Here is a 13,649-nt window from a genome sequence, read left to right as displayed (position 1 = left end):
CCTGAAATGCATGACTGACCACAGGAAATAAGGCAGCACAGGGTTCCACCCTAGGCTCAAACTCATTACTGCAGCAGTACTAACCCTGCACCTTGCTTCATCCCATCAATCATGTGTTTTGGGCCAGTGTGTCAGTGCTCTTTGATTACTGTTAGACAGAGGAGCATGGCTGTAACATAGCACCAGGTATAGTACTGGACTGGTCTGACAACAAAACTTAAGATCCCAAGGTACAATCTCAGACAACACATTCTACTATCTATGCAGCTGTAGTCCCACATCACTCTTTACTGTATGCTCTGGGGCTCAAGGCAGGCCAAAAGATTAAATAAGGCTCCTGGATACATAAGTTTGGGAAATTCCTTTGTTCATTCATTTATATATAAAGGCTCTAACAAGAACATGTTTCCATGCGATGGTCTTGGTCACCTAATGGTGGCTCTCCATGCTGCTGGATCTCTGGCAGCCTCCCTACTCAGCCATTATCTCTGGGGGTCTCACTATATGACCTTGTCCCAGGGAATGTGTTAGTATATATAATGCACATTAAACTCCTTCAGTCTAATGACATACTTATTACTGTATTCCTGCTACTCTGAGGCATGTATTCATGTCGGTTATGGAAGCTCCCTAACAGCCCTTCCACTGTGATTTATTTCCAGATATGGGTGGTTAATATCCTTTTGTATGTTATTCATGCAAGTGGGTGACTCTACACTGAGTGACAAGCCAAATGGTTTCCTGAACACCAGGAAACCATTTACTATGCTGGGTGGTAACCATATAACCAAATTTTGGCACCTGGTGGTTTAGTGGGTGATTATTGAACTCCAATCAGATTGAGCCAGTGAAGGTTTATATCCAAGGGGTGGTTGGGGTTGATTGCTCATGTAATGCCACTCAGGGATGAGTGAGGCTGGTCACTCTCATCTTAAATGTCGGGACCAACTGTCTAGCCCCGGGCTCCTACGCTCCTCATGGAGCAATGTAGGATTGGATGATGCTTGGATGACATTATTGGAAGAATTTATGAAATACAGGAAAGGGCAGAAGGTGTATTAAACAAAATAAATCGTTCAGGGAAAGGTGTTAGGAAGCCTCCTCAACTAACAAGAATACAGGCTGAGAGATATTTATTCAACTTGGGAGAGACTTTTTGAACAGCAGTTAGTAACAGGAGTAGTTGCAACCCCAGGCTCATCCAAACATAAACCCAGTGGAAGGCAGGCTTAAGTTACTCTTCTCCTGCAGTCCACCAACCTGCTCTCAGGAGACAGGGAGGCAACTGAAGGATGGTTGTATAAGACAGCACAGAAGCCACCCAGTCAGCAAGAAAAATGGTAAGCTCATATTCCAAATCATCCAGTACAGTACTGAGATAATGTTTAATAGTACATGATCCACTAGAACAAGTGGAAATGTTTGGTGGGACAGAGATACACATTAGAACTCTCTTTCCCTCCCTCCAAGCTCAAACCTGTCTCTCTCCCACTCCATTATTCATAAGGATGGACCAATATCTGTATCTGGTGCTATGTTAAAAATTATTAGACAGTTTGAACTACTCTAAGGTTCGTATTCTTGTAGGGTAAGGAAGCTCCCAAGCCTCTCTTCCTTAGTGATTTATTTTTGGATATGGCTGGTTAATACCCTTTCATAAATTATTATGCTGAGTTTGGTGATACTGGAAGGATTTATATTGCACTGAACAGGACAGTAAGGTGTAATAAATGAAATAAATTGCTTAGGAAAAGGTATTGGGGAGCTTTCTTAAGTGACAAGAATACTGTGCAGGCCAAGTCCCCCATTCCACTATGCTAAATGTTCGTGCTCAGTGCAAGTCAGTGAGGTGGAGAAATTTACCAGTTCCCTCGAATGGATGTGTATTAAAGGTGAGTATAGACTGATAGACAGACAGATTAACTGGTTAGCTAAAAATGCAGGTGTACTATATGTGTGGGAAGTTATGTGTTAGCAAAAACTGAAGGAGCTATATAGGGAAAAAAAAAAAAAAATCTTAATTTGAGTTAATGAAATAAAAAAAATATATATATATATATATATATATATATGAGAAAGACAGAGAGAGAGAGATAACTACCTGGGGAAAATACAACATTAATCCACACTACACCTGCCATACTGAGAAGAGACAATTATATACCGTAATAGATGATGCAATGTCTATCAATCTCGCTATCTATCTATCTTTCACAGATGAATTAATTCCAGAAGAGGTGGCTACAAACGAACTGCCTCCATGTCACCTTTGTCCTCTGCCATCAGGCTGCCCGATCTCTAATTCACACCCCCACCTCTCCACCCCATCCTTCCATCTCATACCCTGTCTCCCCCTCTCTCCCCCACTCCACCACCCATTCCCTGCATCTCATTTTCTGTTTCCCTCACCCCCCACCCCTCCACCTCACTCACATACATTCTCCTGGTCAGTCTCTCATGCTTCATTCTCATTACATAGCCAAATCAATTACAGTACTTCTTCTAATGCTTTCTACCAATGGGACAAAATATGCCACAAAATTCCTCACTACATCTGTCTGAGGTAGTGCAATGTGCTAAAAGAAATAAATAAATAAATAAATGTAACCACACCTACTTGGGGGAAAAAAAAGGAATGTGCTAGAACCAAATACTGTAACAATAATAATATTTATAATAATAATAATAATAATAATAATAATAAAACACAAGCATAATGATGCATCAATTTAAATAATGATGCATCAAAATTCTCAACATTCCAACTCCGACGAAATATAAGTAGTAGTTGTTATTGTTGCTGCTTAACCCTAGTCCATCAGGCCATGCAGATCCGCTGACCACGTGTAAACAACTGCTTCAATGGGGTCATCGATCCAGCACCCCCTTGTGGCAGACAGACTCACAGGGGTCGGAACTACAGTACAGTAGAGTCAACACAAAAAGTATGGCACATGTGGGGTACAATGGAAATGTGTAAGTTTTGTAGGATACACATGAGTCTAATAACCCAGTGCCATAACAAACACAGCACCCTGAATGTGAACTTTTGTGCCATTTTGAGTCCTAATAATTACCAGAGATTATATTTCCACTTATAATCAGTTGCTGCTCCACATATCACAATGCTCTGTCCGTGTTTCAGAACGATACATGCGGTGCGATGGACAACACTCTCTTCGTTGACTGTAAATACACTGTGTAGCGATCCGGCGCCCCCTTGTGGTACCTTACCACGGTCAGACCATGACAGAGAAATATGAGGAGATTTGGCTCCTGGGTGGACACTGCAGCTGCTCCACCCACAGTACGCAGCACCAAATATGTGTTGGTTCCTCATCAGTGTCAAATGATTCAGTTAAATTAATTATGCAATACGCTAAGAAAAAGAAGCAAGCAAGAGCATATTTCACATTACCCCTGCATACAGTATACAATCATAAACAAATACAGAAAATAAATGAATAAATAAATAAATACAGTAAAGAAATAGATACAAACATAAATGAACAATCCTAATGTACTGTACTTGAATAATGCAAATAAATTCTGCAAGACAAAAAATGCTAAAAATGAACCATGTGCTAAATAAGAAAATGCAATTGCTAAATTTCTCACTTTATACATACTATGATAGAAATATTTAAAAGGCTGAAACAGATGATGTAATACAGTGATAAAGAGCAACACAATTCTTACATACACCTGCTGTAACAGAGAGAGAGAGAGAGAGAGAGAGAGAGAGTGCTATGTCAGAAAAAAAGCATTAGAACTCTCCATACACCTGTTAAATAATAATAATAATAATAATAAAAATAATAATAATAATAATACAATGTGCAAGGGAAAAATACAACTAAATACTTTTTCTATACCTGCTAAGATAAAATGTACAATTTAAAAATAAAATGCAGTATGTCAGAAAGTAATGGAATAAGACTCACCTAAAAAAGATATTGTAAATGGTTATTGATTATGATAAAGTCTGGTGTAAATAAAGACATATTGGTGCAAATACTGTAAATATAAACAGTGGTGTAAATAGCCACGTCAATGGTGTACCTTCATTCTCGTCACCGGGTTCGCCTCTCTTTCGCTCCATCTCGTTCTTCTTGGCCAACTCACCGTGGTACACAACATTGCTGCAACGAGAAGAGAGATCATCATCATCACTGTCATCATTAAAATTATCATCACTGTCATTCATCAATGTTAACATCATCACCATCATTATCTTCACCACCATCATCACACACACACACAACACTGCTGCAATGAGAAGACAATGCAGATTCATTTTATAATTACTACAGGAGATCCACAAATAAGCATGTCAAATGTGTGTACATCATTCAGATTTATCGTAGGGTAAAACAAGAAAATGAAGTATGGTATATTACAGTATTACTAGCAACTTTTAACCATCATCATTCATCTATTTATCTATATATCTATACTGTATATAGCCAGATGCCTAATAAATAAATTAAGATCCATTCATTGTGAGACACCTAGACATGCTGCAATTAAAAGACTGAGGACAAAGGCAGAGGAAAATAAAGACTAAGAAAGACAGTTCCAGAGCTGACCTGTTGCATACATGAAGAACTGGGAGTATTGGTTAACTCTTGGATTAGAAAACTGAACAGAGAAAGAGTGAGAGTGAGCTGCCAGATGAGTGCTATGATCTGCCATGGTGGAGGAGGAAAGCAAGCTGAGGGTTCAGAAGAGCAGTGACCAATGAAGCAGTGACAGTAAAGAGTTAGGATGCAACAGTGTGGCAAAGGGAGAGAGAGAGGGGTTGAAGGCTGTCCATAAGATGTGGGGAGAACTATCAACACAGTGACCAGTGAAAAGAAAAAACAATCCATCTGATCATCATCCAAGCCAGTTTAATACAGTAATGAACATGAACCGTATCATCCTGGCATTCTCAACTCCATATCTTATCAATGGGATTAACTTAGCTATTATCAGCTCAGGAAAACAATAAACGGTTATCTCCAGCCATTATACAGTACTTCTGTTAGAGCAGGATGCCTTCATGTGGTAGCACTGGTAAACATATCAGCCCGGCATTATCTATTTTATATGTAATCAGTGGGGTTGACATCCAATATTATCTGTTCAGGAAGAAATAAATGGTAAAAAGTTATCTCCATCGACCCATCTATCTATCCATTAATCTGTCCATCCATCCATCCATGCATTTTTATTTCCTCCCAACAGAAGCATAGGAGTCTGGGGCTAGGTTACTCCATCCTGACATTTAAGACAGAAGTGACCAGTCAATCTTCCCTGAATGGCATTATGTGAGCAATAAACCCCAACCACTCCTCAGCTGGCAACCCTTACAGTCTACATCTTGCTGGAGAGCCATAACCTACAAGACAACCAGGAGTTTAATTGGCTATATGGTTACTACTGAATGCACTAAATGGTTTCCTAAGTTTATTTGTCTTGCACATTAGTATAGGATCACCTGAAGTTACTGTACCGTACCACTAAATTAAATGAGTCGATGTTTGTTGTCTACGAGCCCACCTGATAATGTCTGTATTCTACTTATACCCCTGCCCTACTGAGCATTCTTTTTCATTTTTCTTCCTCCTCTCTTTTCTCATGCCCTCTTCTTTTCTTCTTTCTACCTTCTACCTCCCCATCATCATCATCATCATCAATACTTCTCACCCAATATTCTCAGCATTCTCCTCCTCCTCTTCCTTTCCCTCTACTATCTGCATCTCCCTTTCATTACTCTTCCTCTTTCCTTCCCCTCTTCCTCCCCCTCCCCTTTCCTTGTTCTTTCCCCCCTCCTTCTCCTTCTCCCCCCCCTCTCTCTCTCACACTCACCTAATTTTCTCCTCTCTCTCTCTCTCTCTCTCACCTGATAATCTGTGTGTTCTTCTTAAGCCTCTGAGTCTCCGGGTCATCAGCCACCTGTGTGAACTTTGCCTTGTTCTTCTCAAAGTCTGCATGATACTGTACCTGTAGGGAGTACAAGGGAGGTTAGGTACAGTACTAGATAGATAGTACAGTACATTACACTAGGGTATAAAATATCAACCTACATACCTATCTCTCTCTCTATCTATCTATCTAAACTAATCTATCTACAAAGTCTGTACCTGTAGGGGGTACAAGGGGTGCATGGTACACTAGGGCAGAAAATAAGTATAGACCTACCTATTGATCTACCATTCTATCAATCTACCTATCAACAAACTGCGTGGTACTGTACACGTAAGGAGTACAAAAGGTTACCATGTACAGAACCAGGTAGATAGTACACTAGATTACACTAGGGTATAAAATACGTATCTATCTATCTATCTACCTATGAGTACGGTACACTGGAGTACAAAAGACAAAATAAGTACCTATCTAACTACCTATTTACCAGGCACTTCTTCACAATTTACCTCTACAAATGCATTATTACTCTGTCATATATATGTATTATTAGTATATAAGTTTGAAGAATAACTTATGTGGGAATAAGTTATCAGAGGTATAATGGGAAAAATAAATCGCTAAGGAAGAGACGTTATGAAGCCTCCCAAGGATCTAACCTCCTCCCCTCCCTCACCATTCCCACCACACCCCCCTCCTTTCCCGATGACGTCATTACCGGGTCCTGTGACGTCACATATACGCTCCTCTGAATGCTCAGGAGTAATAAACAAATCGCTAAGGAAGATGTGCTACGATGTGTCCTATACTCCTTTTCCCACCATGACCTCCTTCCTTGCCGATGACGTCACTAACAGGTTTTCATGACGTCACATGTATGGCGGCCTGTGACTGCTTTCAATGCTATGATGTAATAAACCAAATAAATCGCCAAGAAAGAAGTGCTACGACACCTCCTATGGCCTCTTTTTCCCACCACACCCTCCTTCCTTCCCGATGACGTCACTAACGGGTTCCGATGACGTCACAACAATGTTGGGCTGTGACTGGTCGGGTGTCAAGGGGTGTTCCTGCCCTACCCAGACACCGTATGACTCATGGATAAAACACGCAATGGTCCGCTATGTATAAACGTTTTTAAACTTAAATTATGTAAAATATTGTTTACATATACCTTAACTACATCTATACACTTCAAAATTAATTCAAAGTGATGCAGGGATGGAGCAAAGAGGTAAATGAGAGAAGGGGGTGTGAGTTGGGGGAAGAGCAGCGAAACGGCAGGGAACAGGGCGACATGGAGGCGGTCTGTTTGTGGCCATCCCTTACGGGATCAAGGCGTCTTGCAACTGATAGATAAACAGAATACAAAAGTAAAATAATCTGGCCAAATGACATGACATGATTTTTAAAAGAAACGGATGCTCGTTGGTCACAGAAGTTGGTTAGGAAGGTTTATAAGTTTGCTCTATGGAGAGAGGGGTGGATGACGCCATCTTTGTGGTATGAGAGGTATCCAGGGGTCAAGAACTCTGATAAAAATTAACTTTTACCATTAAAAATTATCAAATGAAAATAGGAAAGGTGATCAGTGATGCCATCTTCAAAATTAAGCGCGCCATGATTCAGGAAGTACACACACACACACACACACACACACACACACACACACACACACACACACACACACACACGCCTCACCCTATAATGCCTCACTCTGTAGTGCCTCACCCTATAGTGCCTCACCCTGTAGTGCCTCACCCTGTAGTGCCTCACCCTGCCTGTGTAGAACCTCACCCTCCTGTCCCACCCTTCTCACCCGACAGTGCCTCATCCTGCCTTACCCTGCAGTACCGCACCCTGCCTCACCCTCCTGCCCCACCCATCTCACCCTATAGTGCCTCTCTCTCCTGCCTCAATTTCTTACCCCACCCTGCCTTACCCTTCTGCCTAACCTTGACTCTCCTTTCAGTCGTACCCTGCCTTATTCTCCTCTCTCTCTCTCTCTCTCTCTCTCTCTCTCTCTCTCTCACACACACACACACACACACACACACACACACACACACGAGATTAATGATACGATGAAGATGGAAGCATGGAGTGGAGGCGGGACTGGGGGAGGGAGGCTGGGACGTGCTTTCTCCCGAGCACTTCTTCCTTGGCGATTTATTTTTGGATATGGCCGGTTAATATCCTTTGGTATGTTATTTAGGAAGAGTATGGCAGTGTGAGAAGGGCTTATATAACGAAGAATGGGAGAGTAAGGTGTAGTAAATAGTAAATCACTAATGAAAAGGTGTTAGGGAGACTCCTAAGCCGACGAGAACACCCCCCCCTTCTCATATATTCCTTCATGTTCCCCTTCCCTTACTACACTGAAAGCCCTTCCCGTTTGTGTGTGTGTGTGTGTGTGTGTGTGTGTGTGTGTGTGTGATCTACCATTCTCATACATGATTAATCTACAAACCAGAGAATTCCACATCTATCGATCGATCTATCTATCTATTTGTAAATGGATATAACACATACCGGTACAAACCAACCCACAACCACACACACCCTCTTCATCTATCAATAAATCTATATCACGAAGTTTACAATTCTCTCTCTCTCTCTCTCTCTCTCACACACACACACACACACACACACACACACACACACACACACACACACACACACACACACACACACAAACTATACTCTCACTCTCTCTCTTTCACACACACACAAACTATACTCTCACTCTCTCTCACACACACACACACACACAAACTATACTCTCTCTCTCTCTCTCTCTCTCTCATGCACAAAGAGCATTTCACAGCGCCATGCAATACATAAGCTACAGGAATGCATGAAACAATAGGCAGAATGGACACACGTATCCTAATGGGCTTAGATGAATCCCTAGCCCATGTCCCTTACCGATTTATTCTAGTATGTGAAAAGTTATTATCTCCTTGTAAGTTATCTATGCACACCTATTTTAGAAAAAAGAAATAATTAATATTTTCTTGGTGTTTGATTTACATATAATCTGTTTTTGAGAGACAGACAGATAGGTAGACAGTGATAGGCAGAAGGATAGTATTACAATGAAAGAGCTTTATGTATAACAAGCTTAACAAACTGAGGAGAAGGTGGCCGTGAATGCATGTAGTTAATTGAGGCCACCTTCTGTCCTGCTGACACTGAGCATTGTCTAACTTCCTGACGTTGTGGCAAGTGGGGAGGTGCCGTAGTGACAGGGAAGGGAAGGGAAGGGAAGGGAAGGGAAGGGAAGGGGAAGGGAATAATTACAATAGAGAAGAAGTGGAGGGATGGGATGGAAAGGGAAGGAACATACAAAGATCTCAATTCCTTTCCCCCCATTCTCTTCCCTTCATTTCCTCCCCTCCCCTCCCTCTCCCCCACCCCTTCCTCTCTTGGACAATGGGGTGGGGACGGACATAGTGATTAGGCGAATGAGTGAGGGGGAGATGAGAGGAATGAGGGGAGAGGGAGAGGAGGGGGAGGGATGGGAGGTAGACAGTTCGGGGGAGAGAGAGAGAGAGAGAGAGAGAGAGAAACACGAACTAACACTGTGCCAACATATACTAGCACATGAAAGGACATGCCACCATTTGAGTCACTGTACCTCCCTAGTTATGGCCGAATTCTTAACACCTACGTCTATCTATCTACCTATCTATCCATCCAACCATTTATCTATCTACCTATCTATCTCTTAATATCTATCTACTTATCAGAATACCTGTCAATATCACACAAACTATTTTTATATACCAGAATACTTATCAATATCAAGGAATTTATTTTGTACGTCTTACTGATAACAAAGATAAAACTGTGTCCTTATCAAGAGATGTATATGACAAGAATGTATTTTTGCTGATAAATGATGCCAGGATTTATCTGTTTTATAAATGCATCACTGTATATATGTTATCTTTGAAAAATTAACGTTAGATTTACGTAACACTTCGCCTACAATATTTCTATCTATCTATCCATTTTTTGTGTGTGTGTGTCCGACTCTGGGCATAAGCTTCAGAGCCTGTTCCCAAGGCCCAGTAGTCCTCCTACATACCATACACTTCCATATGTCACCACTTCGGCGCTAACACCCACTGTCCAAATTGAATACGTGCTGGAGCTGTTTCATACAGGACTGGTGTATTGGTATCAGCAGGGCTGTTTTTACGACATGTCGGCGGGTCTTCTGGTAGATCAGTAAAGTTTGTTTTATGAAATTCAAATCCTTAAAGTGTTCCTTGGCCAAGACGGGATTCGATCCTGGATCCAATTGAACTGCAGGCCACCTCTCGACCGATTCAGCCACCGCCTCTATATATGCCTGTCTGTCTACACACACACACACACACACACACACACACACACACACACACACACACACACACACACACACACACACCTCTCTGACACCTCACGTGACTACCCTGGTATTACACACAAGGGGTACATAAATGCAATATTGTACATCACATAAGGGAGAGGGGAGTACAGTACATTATATGATTAGTACATTACATTAATAATAAGCTATATAAGGGTAGTACCATTATGAAAATAAAAGGATGATGAAGATGATGATGATGATGATGATGAGGAGGAGGAGGAGGAGGAGGAGGAGGAGGAGGAAGTGGAGGAGGAGGAACAGTACATAACCTAACATACTGTTGGTAGCATAGTACAGGAAAAAATTACTCTGTACAATTTATGAGCTTAGTACAGTACATAAAGGTTGTACAGTACTCATCTTACTCTGTTTTCTGTTAAGTTTGATAGGATTAAATAAGAAGGCAGCATAACACGTACACAGAAGAGTACAAACATGAAGTAACTACAGTACATAAGGGTGGTACAGTACAGAAGTGTAGCACAGTTCTCATTACTGTGTTTTCTGTTCAGTATGATGGCTTTAAATAAGAGGGCAGCATAACACGTAGGCAGGAAAGTACTAAGATAAAGTGCAGTACCGGTACATAAGGTAGTACAGTACTCACATTACTTCGAAAGCTTGAATCATCATCTGTTCAACAAGATAAGCAGCATAATACGTTGACAGGAGAGTACAAAGATGAAGTATGGTACATCAGGGTAGTACATTACATCAGGGTAGTACAGTACTCACATTACTCTTCACTGTTATCTGTTCAACAAGATAAGCAGCATAATACGTTGACAGAAGAGTACAAAGATAAAGTATGGTACATCAGGGTAGTACACTACATCAGGGTAGTACAGTACTCACATTACTCTGAATCTTGGTGTTCTCTGCCAGCCGCCTCATCTCTGGGGTCTCTGCTACCGTGGTGGCCTTGGCTTTTGGGATGTGTCTGGAAAAAAAAAAAGCCAGGAATATGATAGAAGTGTTAGAATGTTAGAAATATGGATCAGACGTGTTAAGTGTTAGAAATGGGGTTAGAAATGTGTTAAATACAGCAAGTGCTAGATGTGGGGTTAAAAATGTTAAATATGTGCTAGAAATAGGGATTAAAGTGTTAGCATGAAGGGTGACTTGGAGGCGATTTGTTTGTGGCCACCCCAAACGGGGTTGAGGCGTCTGGCGATAGATAGATGAAGGGTTAGAAGTTTTAGAATGTCAGAATGGAGTTAGAATGTGTAGGAAATAAGGGTTAAGTGTTAGAATACGGGTTGGAAATGTGTCTGAATGAGAATTAGACCTGTTAGAAACATGGGTTGGAACTGAGGTAAGAAATAGTTAAATAGGTGCTAGAAATGAGGTCAGAAGTTCTATACACAAGGGTTAATGGATGTTAGACTAAGTGCTAGAAATACGCGTTAGATGAGTTGTATAAGTGATAGTAATAAGGGAAAAATGCGTCAGAAATAAGTGGCAGAATGAAATATTAGAATAAGTGCTGGATATACAGTAATTGTTAGAGATACGTGTTAGAATTACCGATGAGTGTTAGAAAGTAGTGTTAGGAGAAAGCGTTATTACTGTTATAGTAACAGAATCATCACCATCATCACAACGATTATCATCATCATCATCATCATCATCATCATTACCACCGCCATCATCATCATCACCACCACCTCCAATATGATCATCAAAATCATCACCATTATCATCACGAATATTATAATCAATCAAAATCATCACTATCATCATCATCATCTGTCTGACACTGGGATTCTATCACTTTTCCAATCTCTCTAAAGTGCTCTTTCTCTCTCTCTCTCTCTCTCTCTCTCTCTCTCTCTCTCCATAATATCGGGCAAGAATAAACACAGTATTGAAGTGCTTAAAAGATAATTCTCTACACACTCCTTGTCAGTCTCTATTGAACAGCAAAGAGTATGCGTTTATTGAGAGAGAGAGAGAGAGAGAGAGAGAGAGAGAGAGAGAGAGTGTGTGTGTGTGTGTGTGTGTGTGTGTGTGGATCACCCAACCAGCAAATCACCTTACTCAGTTCTGTTATGGAGGAGGAGGAGGAAGAAAGGAGGAGAGGAGGAGGGAGAGGGGAGGAGGAGGAGGAGGAGGATGTGACTTGCAAATTTCTTCCGTTAGAGAGAGAGAGAGAGAGAGAGAGAGAGAAAGAGAGAGAAAGGTATTCTAACATTAAAACTACCGTCACTAACAAACATTAAACAGGCTAAATTCCATCTATATAATTATTCCACACAGCCATTTAAACAAACAAACAAACAGTGAACTAACAAGGATCTAACAACATGAACTGCCCCTCTAACAGCATCAAACAAACTTTTAACAAGCACCAACCATTTAACAGATCCCTAACAAACACTTAACCCGCTTAACAATCATCTAACAATCACCTAACAGCAGCAAACACCATCTAACAAGCGTATATCTTCTAACAGACCCCTAACAGTCATTTAACTATCCGAACAAGCATCTAACGATTACCTAACAGCATCAAAAACACTCTAATTTTCTTCTATTTTCTAACAGCTCCTTAACAGGCATTCAAACCGCCTAACAACAATCTAACAATCACCTAACAACACCAAACACCATCTAACAAACATATATCTTCTAACAACTCCCTAACAAACCGCTTAACAATCATCCATCAGATTTCTAACAACATCTAACACTTCCTGCAATAACTAACAGCCATCACAAGCTTATCTAACATCATGTAACTATCACCAACCACCTAACACCCTCCTAACGGCTACTGAACCAAACTAACAAGCATCAAACATTACCTAACAGACAAGCACTAACTAAAATCTAATACCTTTTAAGTCACTTGATCCAACTCACAACATCTAACACCTACCTAACCATTCTAAACTACCTAACAATCATCTAACAGTCGTCAGAGGTTATTTAAGTCAAATAACCTACTAATAAGACACTAACACCCATTTAACAGCCAACTAATCCAACTATCACCATCTAACATCCAGCTAACACGTCCTCAACAACCCAACAATCGTTAGTCATGATCTTAGAGTCATTTAAACCAACTCACAGACCTTAATATTTATCTAACAGCTCCCATTAAGTCCTCAAGCAGCTAACAATCACTTAACAACCTCTAACCACATTCTAACACCTACCTAACAACCCTGGAATAAGCATCTATATACCTAACAACCATCTAACGTGCAATTACCCTGTCTAACAACCGTATAAATATGGTGATCATACGGTCGCTATGCAAATTAAACACTTCATGGTCTGGGAGCGAATACAATGGAGATGGGAA

At 40.8% G+C, this 13,649-nt stretch overlaps 1 protein-coding gene across 1 annotated transcript in view; it reads right to left on the bottom strand.

Moving 5' to 3' along the window:
- Window positions 1-13,649, bottom strand: part of Lasp (LIM and SH3 domain protein Lasp) — a 63,687-nt gene that overhangs the window by 16,487 nt on the left and 33,551 nt on the right. The window contains exons 3-5 of the mRNA XM_080268840.1: window positions 11,192-11,276; window positions 5,888-5,988; window positions 4,063-4,142 (exon numbers count right to left, since the gene is read on the bottom strand). Of these exons, the coding sequence (XP_080124966.1) occupies window positions 4,063-4,142; window positions 5,888-5,988; window positions 11,192-11,276 (266 nt within the window). The remainder of the gene's footprint in view (window positions 1-4,062; window positions 4,143-5,887; window positions 5,989-11,191; window positions 11,277-13,649) is intronic.

This window comes from Coenobita brevimanus, chromosome 30 (assembly GCF_032717465.1).
Source record: "Coenobita brevimanus isolate Jiangsu-jjx chromosome 30, ASM3271746v2, whole genome shotgun sequence".
Lineage (NCBI taxonomy): Eukaryota > Metazoa > Arthropoda > Malacostraca > Decapoda > Coenobitidae > Coenobita > Coenobita brevimanus.
This window is presented reverse-complemented; position numbering and strand designations above follow the sequence as displayed.